The sequence below is a fragment of the Orussus abietinus genome, unplaced genomic scaffold, assembly GCF_000612105.2.
Source record: "Orussus abietinus isolate OABI.00-Male unplaced genomic scaffold, Oabi_2.0 scaffold43, whole genome shotgun sequence".
NCBI classification, from domain to species: Eukaryota; Metazoa; Arthropoda; class Insecta; order Hymenoptera; family Orussidae; genus Orussus; species Orussus abietinus.
Window position 1 is genome coordinate 118,510 of NW_019394351.1, and position 19,901 is coordinate 138,410.

The 19,901-nt window shown below is 44.2% G+C and overlaps 2 protein-coding genes across 5 annotated transcripts; one reads left to right on the forward strand and one right to left on the reverse strand.

Annotated features, from left to right (window-relative positions):
- The first annotated feature begins 9,145 nt into the window (after positions 1–9,145).
- Positions 9,146–12,006, forward strand: LOC105703756 (protein BCCIP homolog). 2 transcript variants are annotated; one of them, XR_001104391.1, is made up of 5 exons: positions 9,146–9,228; positions 9,306–9,518; positions 9,875–10,141; positions 10,222–10,896; positions 11,927–12,006. XR_001104391.1 is itself a non-coding variant. In XM_012432394.1 (4 exons), exons 2-4 carry the CDS (start codon positions 9,393–9,395, stop codon positions 10,756–10,758), a joined length of 930 nt encoding a protein of 309 aa, XP_012287817.1. In that variant the 5' UTR covers positions 9,146–9,228; positions 9,306–9,392; the 3' UTR covers positions 10,759–10,965. The 2 variants fall into 2 exon arrangements, 1 of the variants encoding a protein (XP_012287817.1); XM_012432394.1 differs by lacking the exon at positions 11,927–12,006 and having other exon boundaries at positions 10,222–10,965.
- On the reverse strand, positions 11,157–19,535 carry LOC105703754 (shootin-1). Of its 3 annotated transcripts, XM_012432392.2 has the most exons (11): positions 19,243–19,533; positions 19,075–19,137; positions 15,449–15,871; positions 13,917–14,030; positions 13,726–13,820; positions 13,489–13,642; positions 13,266–13,394; positions 12,555–12,700; positions 11,951–12,473; positions 11,774–11,832; positions 11,157–11,696 (listed from the first exon to the last, which is right to left on the reverse strand). In XM_012432392.2, exons 3-11 carry the CDS (start codon positions 15,864–15,866, stop codon positions 11,550–11,552), a joined length of 1,785 nt encoding a protein of 594 aa, XP_012287815.1. In that variant the 5' UTR covers positions 15,867–15,871; positions 19,075–19,137; positions 19,243–19,533; the 3' UTR covers positions 11,157–11,549. The 3 variants fall into 3 exon arrangements, with proteins under 3 accessions (XP_012287815.1, XP_012287816.1, XP_012287814.1); XM_012432393.2 differs by lacking the exon at positions 19,075–19,137 and having other exon boundaries at positions 11,157–11,690; positions 19,243–19,535; XM_012432391.2 differs by lacking the exon at positions 19,075–19,137 and having other exon boundaries at positions 19,243–19,530.
- Between the last annotated feature and the right edge of the window lie 366 nt (positions 19,536–19,901).

Here is a 19,901-nt window from a genome sequence, read left to right on the forward strand (position 1 = left end):
AATTTATTTGAAATTAGTGGGGGTGAAGACGATATGAAAGGCGCTGAGAAATTTAATCGACGTCGATAGAATGAAATTCCAAAAAAAATCGATAATGTGTCTGGTTCCGCTTCAAATTTCCCAGACATAGCGACACCTTTGAAGCTCGTTCAAGCTCGCGCTCCCGTAAATTTGAAAAAAAAAGAAAAGCTGACCCTACAAGGAACGGACATCTCGCAAACGACGAAAAAACTCACCAGTGTCCTCAAAGTAAATCGAATCAACTCGCTTCACTTGAAACTCTCCGGCCGCCATGACACCTCCGAACCCCTTCACCGTCTCGCATATATTTCTCTTTCTCCTGGCCCCATCTGATCACGAAATTAGTCAAGCCGGCAGAGATGGGTAGACTCACGGAAGATAAAGAGCGGACAAGAAGAAAATACCAGCTGAACACCATAGGAGAGGAGAAACGAGACTTCCTTTAGCCGAGGTGGAGCAACTCAGACGCGCGGACGCGCGGTCGTCGGAGAGAGATGGGAGGAGAATTTTACAGGGTAGAAAAAAGAGAGAAGGTGGAAAAGAGAGGGAGATGTCCCTTCGGAGCCCCGTTGGAAAGCTTCTTAAACATTCCAAGGGTGTCGGATCGTGGGTGCTCGAGAAATTCGAAGACGCCCGGGAAAAGTAGAGGGCGCTGTCTCGCTTCTTCTCTCTCGCTCTCGCTGCGACTCTACTGAGGAGCGAGAGAGAGGCAGATAGAAATACAGTGCGGAATAAAAGGAGGGACGAGAAAGGAGAGAAGCGCAATTAAAAAGCCGAGTCGGGAGAGACTTTTGTCCTATGCGGAACCGTTTGCGTTCCTGCGCGTTTCGTCTCGACGTCGAGATTCGAGTTTCGAGATTCGTCGAGAATCTTTCTCCCTCGTGGACGAGTTTTTATCGCAATCGCGAATTTCGGTGCCGTTTAGAGACACATTTAGGAGGTTAAAAGCAGAAGCGCAATTTTTCCGTGCACACTGTTACAAATGAAAAAAAATATTCTAATTTTTACAACAGTGTATTAATCTTCTAATCCCTTAGAAAATATCGTATCAAGGCTCTGATAAGACCCACGTCCTTCACAATTGAAAACCAACACGTGACTCCTTTTTCCACGTGACAACCATCGATGACCAGAAAGAGTCACGAGGGGTGAAGTATATCAAAATGAAAAATGTGGAGAAAAAAAAAGAAAAGGAAGAGAACATCGGGTGCAGCACTCGGTCGAGCGCGTAGAAGGAACGCGATAAGGATAACGAAGGGTGTAAGGAAAAATCCGGGGAAGGACAATGGATTCTTCCCCCTCGATCGAAATTCAGAGCAGACGGTATTGTCCCCTCCCCCATAGGAAAAAATTGAGGGGGATGAAGCCCCCCATCATTAAGATAACGCGCACCTGTCGGGGTGCAGGTACAATTATTTATTATTTTTTTTTTTTAACGTTTGAGTAAACGACCGTCAATTTTATTACGTAATTGATTTAAAAAATCAGCGTATTGTTAATGAAGGGTCAATTGATATTACTTTTATTTTATTAAAATACAAGGAAGAAGTAACGACAATTTATTATCACTAACGTCGCTTTGATACGTGTAGATAATTTTATATCAACTTAATGTTGCTTCCGACCTGACTACTTTTTCCATTTTCTTCCCTGCCTGTAAATAAAATAAAAATAATATCAATCGACCCTTTGTTATCAGTAATGGCGCTTAGATACGTGTAGATTGATCCTTTCATATCACCTTATGGCTAATTTAGGGTCAATTGATATTATTTTAATTTGATTTAGGGATAAGAGCACGGGAGAAGTATCGCGGACGAGAGCGGCATCGCGACTCGCCTAGTTACGTAAGTAGGTGCAGGGCAGAGCGGCGGGTGTACCGGGAGATCGTAGGTTTATTGATTCGGTTTTCTCTCTCTCGGTCTCACCGGTCTCGCTCGCTCTCTCGGCCGGCGAGTTTTTTCCGTCCTTATCCAACTCGCGGTCTTTCTTAGTCTCTCTCTCCGTCGCGCCCGCCGCGGAAGTGGGACATAGCCCCCGAGGTGCGCGGGTCTACCTTCACGGCACCGGGTTGCAACGGAGGTTACCAGCCAACTTGCAAGGGAGGCTGGAAGGGAATTTGCAATGGGGTTTCGCGTCAGATTGGAGAGGAAGTTGCAGGAGAGGCTGCGAGGAAGTTGAAAGGGAATTTCAAATGGTGGTTGCAAGGGAGATTGGAGCTGAAGCGGCGCGGGGGAGGTCGGGAGGAATTTTGCACTTGTAGTTGAGGAGCTGATTGGAATCGAAGTTCAGAGGAAGGTTACATGGGAAGTTGCAGGGAAGGGTGGAAAAAATGTTGCGAGGGAATTAAATGTCATTTTGAAAAGGTGGTTTAGCTCCAATTGGTGCTGAAGTTGCAGGGTAGGTCGGAGGGAATTTTGAACTTCATGTTGGAATGTTGATTGGAATCGAAGGGTAGAAGAGATGTTGCTAGGAGGGTTGGAAAAGATGTTGCAAAGGAATTGAACGTCATTTTGAAATGGTAGTTCAGCTCCAATTAGAGCTGAAGTTGCGGGGGAGGTCGGAGGGAATTTTAAACTTCATGTTGGAATGTTGATTGGAATCGAAGGGTAGAAGAGATGTTGCAAGGAGGGTTAGAAAAGATGTTGCAAAGGAATTGAACGTCATTTTGAAAAGGTGGTTTAGCTCCAATTGGAACTGAAGTTGCAGGGTAGGTCGGAGGGAATTTTAAACTTCATGTTGGAATGTTGATTGGAATCGAAGGGTAGAAGAGATGTTGCAAGGAGGGTTAGAAAAGATGTTGCAAAGGAATTGAACGTCATTTTGAAATGCTGGTTCAGCTCCAATTGGAGCTGAAGTTACGAGGGAGTTCGGAAGCAAATGTGCAGTGAAGTTGCAAAACAGATTTGAGAAACAGAAGTTGGAAGAAATGTTGCAAGGAACGTTGAAAGTAATCTTGAAATCGGAATCGTAAGACAGGCTGACATTGAAAGTTGACAAAAAAATGTTCAAAAGTCTCTAGGTCAGATTAGAAGAGAAATTGCGACAAGGTTGCAAGCAGATGACAATCAAAGTTGCAAAAGAGGTTACAACGGATGTTGAGACTAAACTTGAAAAGGAAATTACCAGGAAAATTGAGAATCAGGTTTCAGGGAAGATCCCAAGAGAAGATCCAAGACCCGTTACAATGGAGATAACAAGGAAGGTAACAAAGAAGATTACAAAGGAGTTGCAAGGTGGACTAGAAAGGAGACTTTAAGGAAAATTGGAAAAGGGCTGCAAAAAGTTCCTAGGGCGGCTGCAAAGCAGGTTTCAGAGGTTATAAGTGAATTTGCAGCGCAAGCTGCAAAGGAGGTTGCAGATGTCAGAAAGGAGGTCACAGGCCGACCTAACCTCACATTCTTCCCTCGTCCCTGAGAGCGACGTGCTACCCGAGGAAGCTCGATTGACGAACGACAGAGAAAGTGAAGTCGGAGGATCGGCGAAAGTGGCCGCGCCGATCGATTATCGATCCCCTTTTTTATTCCAAAATATTCAAGGTCACTTGGAAAATCCAAACTCATCCCTCGATCCATTTACCTCATCCTACGACATTATCAAAATATGAACGAAGCAAAAAAAATCAAACATATCCCTACAAAATTGATTTTCAAAAGTATACATAGCTTTCGGGTTCTCCACTTTTCGATGGAAAATATCAATACAAATCGAAGAAAAAAAAATAATAAAAATATCGCGTCGCGGTCCGGATAATCGTAAGACGCTTGCCGAGGGATCGATTGAAATCGCAGTTATTCGGCAGCCGGTAAATTCCTGGATAAAAAGCCAGCGAATCCAAACTCATCCCTCGATCCATTTACCTCATCCTACGACATTATCAAAATATGAACGAAGCAAAAAAAATCAAACATATCCCTACAAATTTGATTTTCAAAAGTATACATAACTTTCGGGTTCTCCACTTTTGGATGGAAAATGTCAAGACAAATCGAAGAAAAAAAAAATATATATATATCTGCGCCGCGGTCCAGATAATCGTAAGACGCTTGCCGAGGGATCGATTGAAATCGGAGTTATTCGGCAGCCGGTATATTCCTGGATAAAAAGCCAGCGAGCAGCCCGCCGGCTATTGCGAGGTCTGAGGAGGGAAACGCCAGGGTAAACGGCAAATTCATTTCGACCCTATGCGTCAGTGGGGGAACTTCAACCCCCGGGGCTGCGTTTCTGCACCTCCGGAAGAAGTCGGCTTCGATTTAAAGGCCGAACCCGAAACCTTGCGTCTAATGGTCCCCATCGAGCCACCAGGACTCGCCGGGAAATCGATAACCATCGGTCGGGAAATCGGACATTTTTAAGCTGATATGAAAGGCGCTAAGAAATTTAATCGAGGTGGATAAATTAAAATCCATCTATACCCTTTCCTACTCTCTGCTCTTGGAAGTAATGGAAGTAATTAATTGAGGATACTAGAGATATAAAGAAAGTAGTGTCGATAATTTTCCTGGATTTTTCCGCGGAAACAGAAAATCCCGAGAAAAGAGGGTGGAAAACTGCTTCGAAAATCGCTCTTACCCACCACCCACCCACCCACCCGAGGGGGACGAGGGACGTGTTTGTATTCTTCGATTCCCCTCGACTGTATAAACTCGGGGAGGGATCAAAAGGGGATCGAAAGGGGATCGAAAGGGGATCGCGGTCCTCCATCGTCGAATAAAAGCCGAACGATCCGATCGGGCAGGACTCGGTGCTTATCAACGCGGAGCAGACGAAAGCTACGCGTTCCTGGTGAGCTAAGGATTCGAATTCGCCTTTCCGGAAGCTGTATAGCCCCTCTCGGTGTCGGATCAACCCCTTCGAAAAGAGATTCATGCACCCCCGAGAGATAAGCGGAGATAAGCGAAGAGGGTAAATGATTTCCTGGATACAGGTGATACAGGTGGAGGAGCAGAGATCTGCGATTGCGGTCCAGGATATATTTTTACATTTACGGTTGAATAATTGGGAAGATAAAAATATGATCTAGGAAAATTACAGTTAATTTCAGCTATTTTCAAAAATTACGTAAACGAGATTTTTTTTATGCCACTTTCTCATAACCTTAAGGTGAAGTGAAACGACCCGTTAAATCAGTTGATTTTAATAAGACACTTTTTATTAACCCTTTGAACGCGGATCCATTTCGACATACGGGCGAAATTCCTCTGACCGTGCAGGCGATATTGGACCAAACGTCGGACGCCTTTAGGCGCTCTTAGTAGCCAAAGGGCTAAAAAGCACAAATCGATTAGTAATTTGTCCATCTCATTCGAGAGAGACGTTTAAGAAGACCTTCGGAAGAGGATGAAATTCCTCAGGAACTCCAGGATAGAAAAGTTAACACGAGGTCCCGAAGAGAGAATTTAGTTGACGAAAAAATCACAGATGGCGCGAGGTGGCCCTCTGCGAGTCAATAAGGGCGTCAAAAAACCAGAAATTCATAAAATTTCCCGAGTTTTCCTTCTATTTCTTAATAATTATTCTACGGAAACGACATATTTAGTAGAGTGCCAAATATAATTAAAAAAAGCTGCCGACAGAAATGCAAACGTCGCTGACGTAGGTATTCGGAAGAATTCTTTTTACCGACGTCGATGAAATCTCTCGACGCATTTCACATCACCTTAAAGGGCAGTAAACACAAGACTCCCCTTACATCTTCAGCAAGTAATTAGATAATCTCCTCGGCAATGAGATGAGAAAGAAATAAGGTAACCTGGCTGATAAAATAAAAGACAAAAGACAGTGGAAAAGACCTTCGCAATCGCCTCACGAAGTCGAGGGTCTCTAAAAAAAGCGCTAAGGGAGGTACGCCTCGAGTGGTTTAAGGCGCGACAAAGAAGCCCGCGACATTTGAATAAACCAATTTGCGCACGCACCGCAATCTAATTCGGCCGCGGCGGGTCGTAGTTTTCACTGGGCGAAAGCGCCGATAAATCAACCAGTTGCTCCAGAATTGGCCCAGCACGCCCCAGTCGTGTAGCCAGATGGTTCGACTCCTCGACGACGAGGTGGCGCCTCCCGTTCGGACCTCCAGGAGCCTGTCCACCCCCTTCCGGAATCCGGACAGGTTAGAATAGGTGCGGGAAGGTATGTACACGCGAGTACTTGGAGAATTCTTCCCAAGGGACTTGGGAAAGAATCCCCCAGGAATGCCGGGAGCCTCGTTCACCAGGTCGCCGCCAGGGGGTGGGAACATGCGCTAGGGATGTTGGATTCCGATTCGATTCTTTAAGGTGATATAAAAGTGTTATATATATGTAACAAAAANTATGTATATATATGTATCAAAACCTTATGCAGCCCAATCATTAGGATTTATCGTTATCACCTTCATCAAATGTTTTTAATAATGTTTTAGATAATTTGGTGCACCCAGTTTGGAGAAAAGTTTTATAAATATTTTCACTTTTTGGTATGTATATGTATATCAAAACGTTATGCAGCCCTATCGTTACGATTTATCGTTATCACCTTATCATCAACGTATCAATTAAATCTGTACAGATCGTCTGGCAGGAATGAATTGCAACTTGTTACGCGTACTATATTCCATCTAAGAGTGATCCCTTTAAAAATTGGAGGTACGCGATAAGTGCAGAAATAGCCGAGCCGATCGACTCCCCGCCATCCGCGGCAGCTGGATCGATCCAACTGCGATTTCCTCGGGGGAAAAAAAAAAAGGAAGAAGGAAAAAATGGCGGCGAATAAACGAGGAAGCCGAGGGAAGTGCGAGAGAACGTCGGCAAACACCAAGAACGTGTTCGGGCCGAGGCGAGAGGAGATTATGTCACATCTATATCGAGGTCGTCAAAATGGCCGGAATCGCCAGAACTAGGTTTTCGACTTGGACACCGTCGAGGCATCGACGTGGACATAATTGATCCACCCGCCTTAAGGTGAAGCGAAAGCCCCCTCAATTCAGTCGATTCGAATAAGCCACTTTTTACTTTTTCTTTTTTCCTCTTTTCAAGGTATCGGACCTAACCGTCCGAAACTTTGACACGTGACTCGTGATCATCTAAGAACTATTCCTGACACGTTCAGAATGAGGATGTTTGGCAAGAAAAGAAAAATTGTCTACCTTGCCCAGACCAGAACCAAAGTGGCGTCGAGCTCTCATATTTCGTAAAGTTTTATAAACAAAACCTCTTCGACGCCACTTTCACATCGCCTTAAATCTCCTCTTGCTCTCTCAGAGGTGGATCTTCTTCTCGGTGCAATCTTCAAATGGAAGTAAATCATGCCAAGTAAACGGATGGTATATACTGTAGGCTACTGTTAACCGCGAATGCGTGGTTACGCACTTTATCTTTCTCGGGTACGCGTTATGGCTCGTAAAGATTGTCGGAGCTTTTAGGAGACGAAATTTGCTTCGCATTTGTCCGTTGAAAGCATAGATCTTTGTCTCCCGACTTTTTATCGCCCTTAAGCTGAGACAAAACACGTCAAAGAATTTGATCGACATCGGTAAAAAAGATTCTTCCAAAAACCTACGTTGTCGACGTTTGTATTTACATCGAGAGCCGTGTCGAATTATATTGGGTATTGTACTAAATGGCGTACTCCACCTGTCGTTTTCCTAGAATAATTATAGAGATCGCAGTAAACCCCCAGAAATCCTCTGGATTCGTGCTTTCCGAGGCCCTAATTGACTGCAGAGTGACCCCTGCGCCATCTGTGATTTCCGTGTAAATTAAATTTTCATTCCGAGGCGCCATATTACCATCCTTTCAGCCAAGCAGGGCATAAGTCACTTTTTTTCAATTATCCCATACAAATGCGAGTACCTCGATTACCAGAGTGTTCTAAATTCTCTTAAAATTATCCTAACCATTTCGTTTCTCACATCAGAGCCTTCGATAATTCTATATCGATCGAAGTATGAGAGAGCTCGTCGCCATTTTGGTTCTGGTCCGGACTAAGTTGAGAAAATATCTTTGAAAAATCCAAATTTCAAGCGGTCAGGATAATTCCTAGATGCTCACTAGTAAAGTGTCGAATTTTCTGGCGGTTCGATCCAATGCCCTTAAAAAAATCGTGTCTGATTAGAATCGACTGATTTGAGGGGAATTTCACTTAACCTTAAAGCTCGAAGGCGATTTCGCCGGTGTGTTAATTACGGTGTGTATTACGTATCTACGTGTAGGAACATCTAAACACTAGGCAGCTATCTCACCCCCCTCTCCAGTTCCCCCTATCAGTCCCTCTCTCTCCCTCGGAGCGTTAATACGGCTCGCCGTCCCACGCGGCAATCCGGGTATAACCTCCTCTCCTGGGGGTATAACCTAGAAAGAGAGACCCGATGCGTGCCGCGCCGCGTCTCGCCGGCGACTGCGCTGCCGCTGCGCTGTCGTTGCGCCGCCGCTGCGCTCCCGTCGCGCCGTTGCGCTACCGTCGCGCTACTGTCGCGCGTCGTGTAACCATCCAGCCGACCGCCTCCCGGAAAATCCGAGAAAATGGAATTTCCCGTCCGGCCATGCGCGAGAACTTTAATCGAATTTCGCCCCGGTGCGCCCGGGCCCCGCGAGCGCACAGGGATGCGCGAGATGCGCAGAGTGCGCAGCGCACGAGACGAGTCACTGGATCCCCCCCGATAGGTAGTCGATAGTCGGCTCGGTTAATCTCGCACGTACCCGCCGACCAGAGGATGCACTTCGACGAATCCTTCAGCCCCGTCCGAGGGTTTATTTTGAATGCCGGAGCGGCCTTGCGGGCGAGCTGGTCTGCGCATGCGCGCCGCCCGCGCCGGCCAGCTCGCCGGGACCGACTCCTGGCGGCCTCTTCATCTGGAAAGTTGAAAAATTGGATTTCCAGGGATCCTCGGGGGGTTCGGATTCAATGAACGCCGGTGAACGCGACCCGAGGGGAATGTTGATGATGTCCCCACCTCGGCACGCTTGGTCGATTTTTATGTGATTTTTATGCGCGGTGGGATCGCGTGCGTGGCGCCATCTCTGCGGCGCTCTCAAGACTACGTACCGGGAAGTGGAACCCGAGTAACGTATGGTATCGTGGGCAGAGAAGTTCGTTTAGACTGGTGGCGCCATCTTGCGCTGAATCGTTGAAACTCTCTCGTGTAATTCGAGATTTTCCTTCGCCGGGTGGAGATTGGGGTTACGTATTGGAATTTCTGGGCGAATTACTTGCGGAATTGCTTTTGCGGACTGGGTAAGTTACGTGGGAGAGGGGTTTGTTTGTTGGGGGAGTTGAGGGGTGAGTAAATGCAGAGTTTTCGACGGTTTTAGGGAAGTGTCACGCGTGCCTGTCACGTGGCTTGAGACAGGCTCAAACCGGTTCGACCCGTCATACTCTGCACGTCAAGTAGCGCAACAATGGCGGCTCCGGGGAAGAAACGTGAGATAGCTCTGAAAACGGGGAAGAACGTCAACGAGGACGAAGCTTCGAGTTTTTCGGAAAGTGACGAGAACGAGAACGAGAATGGTGCAGGGAATGAGCAGGTGCGAATTATTGGCTCCGTTTGTGCGGGAACTATAGTCCATCGGGACCTAACCTCAAATTGAGCATGTGCTGCGCACAAAGGATTTTACTTTGTCCTGTAATTATTGAAGGATTTGAGTCCTGCTTAGTCTATGATCGCTAAGAAAACTAAAATTGTTTCGTCTATTAAGTTTGGGAAAGTATATCTGATGTCATCAAATTTATCAGCCATTATTACCTTTCCTGGCAATGAACTGATTTGAATTCATTGAATTCACAGCCATGCGGTCGAGTATCTTAATTTTTAACAAGAAGAAACTTTTCTTTCGATACTCTCGTGGGTAAATTTTCTCCAACAAATGAAATTCTCTTTTAGGGCATGGAGATTCAAGTAGACTTCGAGGGGCGTAATCCTCAAGATCCGGACTACCATGGAATCAAGATGCTGCTACAGCAGCTCTTTCTGAAAGCTCATCTCGATTTAGCGGCTTTAACGGATTTGATAATATCACAAAATTATGTCGGATCCGTGGTAAAGCAATCCGATGACGGGGAGGATGACGGTGAAGATATATCAGATGAGGACGATTACGTAAATGGCGTATTCGGGATAACAACCGTTGTCAATTTATCCGACAGACAGGTACGATGTGAGGCAAAGTAAATTAAAGGAATGTAATCGACCTCTTTTAAGCATTATCTCCGTCTTTTCACCATTTTCAGAATCTTCCATGTATACAACAATTGAGGAGCATATTGAAGCAACTGGCAAGTGATAACGCTTCGGACGCAACAAATGCCATGATTAAAAGGATCCTGGAAGATGATTCATCGACGTTAGGCTTATTAATTAACGAACGTTTCGTCAATATGCCTGCACAGATCTCGGTACCTCTTCTCGAGAATCTAATGTGTGAGATACAACGTGCCGTGAGTAAAAAAATGCCCTTCGAGTTCACGTACTACATCTTAATTTGCAAGCTGTACAAAATGGAGAAGATTGTCAAAAAGACGGAGAAAAGCAAGCGGAGAGGCGCAACCGAGGAGCCTGAAATTTTCTGGAGTAATCCGGAAGAAGAGATCTTCGCCAAAGAAGCGACATTCAGTTTCGAATTCTGCGTAGAGAAGGAAGCAGACAGTGGCCTCGTTGGAAAATGGGGCGAATGCGACGACGAGATGACGCCGTATAGGAGAGTCCTTCTCTTCGAGGCTTCGAAACTTCAACCTATTATAGATAAGATTAAGAGATTCGTCTCTTAACCAATGAGCGCCGATCGTTATGGATGAGAATTATACCCTGACTGCTTCTGAGGAAACTACCTCGCTTCTTTCACAGCCTTGAGAGAGAAACTGTATCTCTCGCCACGCGCTGAATTAAAGAACTGTAACTTCTTAGAGGTATATACGAAGCTTTTGGTAATATAAACTGTTTTTTAACGCTGCTGAAGAAAGACTGCATTACTTAAACTGCTGGCCATCAATTAATCAATCCTATCCTAACTTAAGTGGTAAATGGAAACGGTTAAGGTGTGACAGTGTCGTGATATCGAAATGTCAAAATATTCATAAAACTTTTCTCCAAACTGAGTGCACCGAATCATTTGAAATTTTAGTGCTTGATTACGGATGTATCCATGAAAGTCTTGAAACTCGTCAAATTTCATTAAGAAAAAAAGTAGTGTTTATTTCAAACTAGAGTCAAGACGGCTTCGTCAACATATATTGTTTTAGATTTTACATTTCTTGAAAACTCAGAATCGAAAAGGAAAATTTCCAGGGCGTAGACATAATGTGCCAGCTTATGTTATCACTCGAGTATCCAAGATGGCGTACTATCAAAAAGTGTATTTTACTTTATCATGACGTTTTCATAAAACCTTAAAGTAGGGTTCGCGTGATTGGATATTTGCAATCGATATATTGAGTAAACCTTAAGAACATACGAATACTGAAAAAAGTTATAAAAAAAGAACGAACATGCTGGTTCGTCATTGAAATGGTACTTAAAATAGTACCCACGATAGTTCTGAACCAAAACTGGAATTTAGGTATTAGGCAGTCGAGTCGTTTAGTTTGAAGGACTGCCTGATCGGCTTAGCTCTCCTTCTCATGGTCCCCAAGATATTTAGCATCTCGGAGACAGCTGGAGGTGCTGCCTCAGCTTCCTGCTTGCGTCTCCTCTCCTCTTCCCTCTGTTTCTGGAAAGAAAATGTACCCTTCTAAAACAAAACCACCCGCCTTAACGTTTAACTCAGCCTGCAAAACGTCTACTTACATCGGTCTGCTTTAAGGTAAACCTGCCTCCCTTGATTTGATTGATTATGTCATCGATGGCTGGAAACACAGTCATCGATTAGTTACATTTCTACATATTCCTGCCTCAGCGATGAGTGAACTAATTTTTGGTATCTGTTCAAACTCGATCTAGATGCTGGAGAGGGTAAAAAATTACCAGGCTGTTGCGGTACCGCAGGATTCTTTTTAACGATGCCGAGGATGTTCTCCATGTCGGAGACTGCGGTGCTTCTGTCGCCGTTTGTCATCCCCCTGGTCATCAGTTTGATGGAAGGCGAAGAATTGAGGAACAACGGCGGTGGAGGTGGAGGAGGCGGTGGCGGTAAGGTGTGCTTCTTCTCCATCTCCTCGACCTTCTCCTTAAGCTCCTGGGCGAGTCTCTCGAACTCCTCCGCCGATTTTTCAGCCCTCTCCGCCCTGGCTTGCACCATTTCAAGCTCGGACTCCGCGAGCTTCAGCTTCTCCTCGACTATCTCAAACTCAACGTTCGACTCTTTCTCCTCCAGCTTCTCCTGCATCAGCTGGATCTGCAACCGGTGGCTTTGCTGCTCCTCCTCTAAGAGCCTCTTCAGCGACTCGACTTCCTGAAGAACGCACAACAGCCGGCCGTCCGGGTCCTCGTTGACCTCCGCCAACAGCAGGGCGCTTTGATGGGCCAATACGTTCCTCTCCTTCTGCACCTGTTCCAACAATCAAACAACGGAGACGTACAGGAACTGCGTCGACAACTTCTTGCGACCGTTTCATCTCGTCGAACTCACTCGGTCGGCCTCCATCTTCATCATCTGGGCATTTTCTCTCTCCCGGTCGCACTGCGTTTTCAGGGCCTGGACCTCTTCAGCTACCATCCGCGTCACCCGCTCCATGTTTTCCCTCTTCATCGTCATCTCCTTCAGCTTCTCGTCCCCTGAACGTACAACAGTCAATATATACCAAGTGGTTAAATCCTTAAGGTGTTACGAAAGTGGCATCGAAGAGGTTTCCTTCATAAAGCTTTTCTCTCCGCACCGGGTGCGCGGAATCGTTTCAAACTTCGCAACGCGAATGTGGAGGCTCTAAGGAAGGTACGGACACTACTGAAATTACATTTGTCATAACAAAATTTAAAAAATATCTGTAAATAAACTTTAAAACAAAGAAGATCGAAATTTCACGAGTTTCAAGACCTTCCTTATACCCTCAATATTTATATTGTAAAGTTTCAGTCGATTTAGTACACCAAGTTCGGGGAGAAGTTTAACAAACGAGACCTCTTTGACGCCACTTTGACATCGCCTTAAGGTGAGATGAAACACCAAATTTGGAAAGTGTCGGGATAATTCTGAAGTGCCGAAGTTTGGGACAGTTCGGTCCGATGCCTTAAAAAAAAAAAAAAGTGTAATTCCGAATGGATTGATTTGAGGGGGGGTTTCATTTCACCTTAAGGGGGTTACACTTCACCTTAAGAGGTGAAACAACAGCCAAAAAAATACCTTGGCATCTCAGGGCGCGTTCTTCGTCGAGTTGGGCGGACAAAAGAGCGGCCTGCTCTTGCGCCTCGAATTCCTGAAGACGAGCCGCGTTTAATTCCGTCTGTAGCCTGGCGATGTCTTGGCTCAGTTCTAAAAGAAATATTGATAAAAATGATAAAAGTTTACCTTGCCCCCTCGGCTGATTAATACCGGCCTTGAGATATAATTTGTTTAACGAGTCTACCTTTTACCGTTTCCCTCAGTTGTTCTATGTCGTCAGGATTCGAGTCGACCTCGTCCGCTAAGTCGATGTCGAGGATTCCGTCAGGATTAACTTGAAGGAACTTCTGGGTCAGCACCTGGGACCGCCTCTTCAGTTCCCGATTTTGCTTGTACCACTGTCGTCATGCATATCAATATGCAATTAGTCCTCGCTTCGCCAATTTTCCATTGTATATTTATTTTTATTTTTTATCTTTACCTGAGAGGCTTGTTGCATAGCTTTATGCATCGCTCCCGTTTCCACGTCATACTGATGCTTCAGTTGCTCGTATTCCTTGCAGACCGCTTCCGAAACTAGGATAGAAAAAACAAGCAATTGTTTCGAATAAGTATTTCTCCTTAGGGGGGAAAGTGTATTGAAGTAAGAATTAAAGTGAGACTAATGATTACCCGTGCGCAGCTTGTTTAACTTTTGCTCCTTCTCTTGCATCTGGCCTTGCAGCGCATTGTACAGCCGCTGCAATTGTTGGTGCTTTCTCTCAAGGTCGACATGTTCCTTGGCGGCTGTAAAACATTTGCATTACTTCAGGTACAATTAAACATACCAACGAGGCAATTAATGGAAATCAATTTTCCCTTAGCGAGACTAAATGGTCGTGGAAAGTTTTAATAATGGAAACTCTACAGACGATCGGCGCTACGAATTCCAAATTTCATGGGATACAAAAATTCCCCGGCGGTGAAATTATTAAAAATAAAATGATATTTCGAACAAGAGCGACATAAATGACATTTGCAATTCGGTGGATAAATTTTAACTCGATAACGCAACATGTCTCTATGAAAATTGCGGTATACGTCGCTAATCCACCGTGCAACTTCAAATTGCATAATTATGCAAGACGCTTTACAAAAGCGACATAATTATACAATAATTAAAAAAAAATGATTTTTCGAAAGAGAGCGACATAAATGCCGTTTGCAATTCGGTGGATAAATTATAACTCGACAACGCAACATCTTTCTATGAAAATTGCGGTATACGGTAGCGAATCTCCCGTGTAACTTTAAATTGCACAATTATGCAGAACGCGCGCATTGCAAATTTCATGGAAAATTCCAGGGCCGAGAACAATTGCAAAAGATGGGGTAATTTCGCAATCGTGGCCCCCAAACTTCGCGTTCGCCTCGATTCCGAGTGCTCGATAACCGAATGCGAAGCCTCGATTTTTATTTCCCCTGCAATGATTGCGACAGCAACAAGTGGCGAAGTGCGTGCGACAATAATGACATTCAACGATTGACAAGTCGGCCACGTATAAATACGAGATGTGTGACTAATAAAAACTACACAGACGAATCGCACTTTGGTGAATCATCCTCGCCAACGTCCCCACTTTTACAATCATCAATTGCAACAAGATTCGATCATTAAAATCAGCGCAAAATCATTTCCAAGACACCCTTTCCTTATTCAATAAATATAATTAATCCATTCCATTAAGTACCTTTCGTTAAAAGATATTCAGAGGAACACCGTGGAATTTAAATGACTCCGACAAATGGAATTTAAACTTCAAAGTGGCTCTTAAAAGTCCATTATTAATATTAATGTACAAATTAATTAGGTATTAATAAATAAGGCGTATCGGTTAATAAGGAAATGTGATTACGACTGACTCCACCTTCTTGCGAAGAAACGAATGACCAGTCATTGGTAAAAGGGAAAAAAGTCAGTCAAATTAAAAACCAATCAACAATCGATATCAATGGAAGAGATAATTATATATTAACGTGTCCTCGGTAATAATGGAATGTAATTGTTACTAACTTCCGTCCTTACCTAGAATGAAAAAGTCTCAATTAATCGCCCAAAAAGAATGAGATTAACGATTGGCAATTAATGGTAGACACAAATCAGACATTAATGTAAATCCGTCGATGATGTATAATAAATATAATAAAATAAATAAAATAATCACCACTGTCGCCCTTTTGCAAAAGAGCCTTCCTACGTTTCTCCGACTCCTCGAATTTGCTCTTCCACTTGTTCTCGGAGAAGCTGTTGCTCCTGTTGAACTTCTGGTCCATTTCCTGCCGTTTATTCGCGACGGCCGATAATCTCTCGTTCGAGTTCTTCGTCTCGGATATGGAGGAGGTCGCGGTGTTCTTCGACTTCCACCGGATGGGCGACTCGGACCTCTCGAAGGTGGCCCTTTGGGCGGCAACGGACGTCGTCCTCGCAGTCCTTTCCAAAGATTCTCTCCTCTTCGGGGGACATCTCTCGGCGGGTCTCAGGGGATTCCCTATTTTCGGCACAGGGATCAGGGAATGATTCGGACTGGCCAAAGCCCTCGGCGGCTCGTTGCTCAAGAATATGTTCAGCTCCGTCTTGTTCATGGTTCCTGAAAGTAGAAAAAAAAATGGTCTTAAGATGATATAAAAGGCGCTGAGAAATTAAATCTAGGTCAATAAATTAACATCCATCTATACCCTTTTTGGCGGTAACGTCATTTTGAATACTCAAGTGGTAACATAACCTGGCGCATCCAGTTTCCGGCATTTATATCTATGATGTCTTTTACAGTCTACGTTGAGAATTACACGAACTAAAGCGTTCCATGTATCATTTCAGTAAAGTAATGACGAAGAGATCGATGTCAAACTGTCGAAATCCCCTGAATTCATTATTCCAACGACTGTTTAGGACCAACGTCGCCATCTGTGACGTTTAGCCGTAACTAAATTATTTCCTCTAAAAACGGGCCACGCCATGTTGGTTCTAGGGGTCTATTACGTAAAGCAAATTGAGCGAAAATGTGAAAAATAAGTAGCTGACGGTATTACGGAACGTTTTTGGCGGTGAAAATGCGAGACCATTCATGTGAACCGGCTCGACACAAATTTTCACGGGAAATAGTGAAGCATACAAGAAAAGATAGAAAAATAAGCGCCGTGAACGCCATCTTCCACGGATTGTGACACCAAAATTCAAAATGGAAAACCTCCTGGGTGTTTAAATTTTGGCAACAATCGTACTCGAACTTACTAGGATGTACAGGTTAGTTTTTGTTATTGCGAGATTACATTACATTATTAAACATTGAAAACTATTAAATAATTCATGCTTACAAGACACGATAAGATAATTATATGGTTGAACGTCTAATTATAGTACGTGTAAATATGAATGTAATACATGTTTAAAAAAATTTCAATAGATTCGAGTCCTCTTCTTTACTTTTAACGGCTTTTCATCTTCCCGCCTTTCCTGCCTATAACCCACCTCTTCAACATGTTCGATTTACAAGGTATATACCTTTATTTGCAATAATACTAGACCGGAAGTGCTAGCGATCTCGTTCTTTCATATAGCGAATACGTAATTCGGCGAATAAACCCACGTGAGATGGAAGTGCGAGAAGTGAGCACGCTCGTCAAAAATACGTAATAAACGCCCTAGTCCATGAGAAATGAATACACTATTTCATGAGAAATGAATACACTATTTCATGAGAAATGAAATTTCGTGAGTTTCAGGACCTAGTTCAGGGTCTCCACAGGCTAAACCGTTCCTCGAAGGAAACCCAGGCGTTATCTCGCGTTTGCGTTTACATTATCCCTTCCAAACGGCCCGAGGAATATCTCGAATTTTTCGCCGTTGACTCAACCGTAACGTCATGCCCAGGAGCTGAGAAAACATTTATCGACACTTAGATAAAACGGAACCTAGGCCGAGATTTCACATCGAGAGCAGACATTACCGTTTGCAAAATATTTTTCGCTTTTTTACGCCTTTCCGATCCGAACAAGCCATTTGATGTTTCTCTTCTCACATCTCTACACGTGTAAATCCCTCTATGGCTCTCTTCTCATTTCTTAACATTTTAATTTTCATCCTTTCGTTGGATGAAACAGAAAATCTTGTAGATTTAAATACATACGATTTCGAGGGAAAACGTACAAGTTTTTTTAACAGATGTGCACGCATTACGCAGGGCAAAATATACGATATCGATTGGCAATACGCCTGACTTATTGTTAAGTTTCTAAAGGGAATAATAGACTATCGTATTTGGCAAAAATAATTGATTTCGATTCTTAAAAAAAAAAAAAAATAAATAAGGAAAAACCATTTCAAGTATTTCTGTCATTGAAGGGAGAGACAAGAACGTATTTTTGACGGCGTTCTTTTTACACCTCGGGTGTTTTGGTGGGGATTTCTTACACGGAGGTGTTCTTCAGGAGGAATTAATTATTGTCTCAGAAATTCATATTCTTTCCCGATCGTGACGATTTTTCATTTTGGTCCCAACCTCGCCCTGTCAAGATCCATTCCCTGCACTTGACAATGAACATGACAGAAGCCGTATGATAAGCGGTCTCGATACCAGGTGATTCGGGCTCTGCTCATCCGATAAGATAATCTCGACCGGAAGTGAGTGTTACGAGTAAGGCGTAACGCGTCAACTCGGACGGAAGTCCACCTGAACCTCCAGGGGTTAATAACTCGGGACTTTTCTATTAATAAACGTATCGGTCGCGCCCCCGAGAAGTCCGAGGTGGGTTCGAAATAGAAGCACTCCCTGTCAAAATCTCGTTTGCCGAGAACGCGTGGTCCAAAGTGGAGTCAGAATTTCTCCAAAATGAGATCTCGATTTATATTGAAAATTGACAAGTTTCTGGATGCTCCATTTAATAATAATTACCGACTTTTATTATTACGACGCTTAAACGTGTGGTCCAAAGTGGAGTCAGAATTTCTCCAAAATGAGATCTCGATTTATATTGAAAATTGACAAGTTCCTGGATGCTCCATTTAATATTAATTACCGACACTTATTATTACGACGTTTAAACGCGTGGTCCAAAGTGAAGTCAAAATTTCTCCAAAATGAGACCCTGATCGATATTGAAAATCGACAATTTCCTCGATGCTCCATTTAATAACAGTTGCTGACATTTATTATTATGAACACGAATTTACTATTACTATTATTAGATGACTTTTTACGATCAACCCGGAAGTGTTATCGCAAGGAAATCCTCAATTATTTCGTCATTTCATCCCAGGGATTATTCCGAGAAAGTAAATCATTATTAGAGATTATTATTATTTATAATTATTATATATTATATTGCATATATATATTTTTTTGTACCCGGTTTTAAAAGGGAATTATTTGTCTTCTTGTTTAAAGTTGTTAAAAGAGTGCCAAGAAATGTCCTGTCATCAGCTACTTCTCTTCTTAAGGATCTTTCCTCTCAGAAGGGCGGAATACTTTCTACAGCCCGATGACACACTTTTTACCGCATCTTGCTATCAACACCTCATCCAAAGAGTCCTCCACCATTCTCTTATGAAATGTTCGGTCAACCGAAACCTCATAAAATGAAAAGTATTATAAATGAAAAGCCGATTTCACCTATCCCCGTTCCTGTCCATTCAACTGCGCGGCACTTCCGCAAGATATACACTAGTAAAATGCAAAGAAAAGGCTTTCTTTTTCCCATAAAACTCGTATCTCCTCACGAGAATATCGGATTAATACGCGATCGATAATAAAAAATGCCTCTCCGGATAGAAGAAAATATTCACAGTTCTTACCACTAAGTTGCGCCGATTAACGAATTCCACTACCGGGTATTAAGCGACCGACCCTCGGAGCTCCTAAACCAGAAAACATGAACACCGGCGATAAAAAAAAGAATAACAAAAGCGAGTAATTTCACATATCCCCAGGCGTTCCTTTCCCCTCGAACGCGTGATACTTACGCAAGATCAGCGGGAAGAACGACGAGCGGACTTCTATTTTCCTGAGGATATATCCTTCGGCTGGGGACCTGGAATTTCGGGGTAATGGACTATAATCGAGTTACGCCGAAGATCGCAGCCCGCGGGGGGCGGGGGGGTCGCGAGGGGCACGCGCGTGATTTCCTCGGAACGTCATCCCTGCGTGCGGCTCGGGAGAGGACTCGCACTCGACTGCACTCGGCCGCGTTGGCCGCTCGCTGCTCGGCTTATCTCGGCCAAGTTCCACCGGCGGCTCGCCAGACGCTCCGTTCCCCGAAGAGTGCCGATGAGTGCCGAAGAGTGCCGAAGAGGGAACGCGGAGTGGTGTTGGGCACGCACGCGGGATTCTTGACGGCGAGGGCCGAGTGGAGCGGCGGGCCTCGAGAGCATCGCACGTAGGGAGGGCCGAGATAAGATACGAGAGATTGCCGAGAGGGCAAGTAGGACGGAAGGATCGCGGAGAGAGGGACTTTTAGGAAGGGGGTTGGAAGGACGGATCCGAAGTTTTAACCCTTTCAGTGCCGGACGATATATCGCCGTTTTACTAGTGCTAATGACCTTGGCCGGCACTTAAAGGGTTAAATGAGAGCACTTCGAGATATCGGAGTTGAGACATAGGGTGTTGGCTAATCGGATTTGAA

Coding starts and splice junctions, on each gene's coding strand:
- LOC105703756 (XM_012432394.1), top strand. CDS start 9,393: ATGGCGGCTCCGGGGAAGAAACGTGAGATAGCTCTGAAAACGGGGAAG. Junction 9,519..9,874: donor ATGGTGCAGGGAATGAGCAG/GTGCGAATTATT, acceptor ATTCTCTTTTAG/GGCATGGAGATTCAAGTAGA. Junction 10,142..10,221: donor TCAATTTATCCGACAGACAG/GTACGATGTGAG, acceptor CACCATTTTCAG/AATCTTCCATGTATACAACA.
- LOC105703754 (XM_012432392.2), bottom strand. CDS start 15,866: ATGAACAAGACGGAGCTGAACATATTCTTGAGCAACGAGCCGCCGAGG. Junction 14,031..15,448: donor TTTGCAAAAGGGCGACAGTG/GTGATTATTTTA, acceptor AATGTTTTACAG/CCGCCAAGGAACATGTCGAC. Junction 12,474..12,554: donor TGAAGATGGAGGCCGACCGA/GTGAGTTCGACG, acceptor TTGTTGGAACAG/GTGCAGAAGGAGAGGAACGT.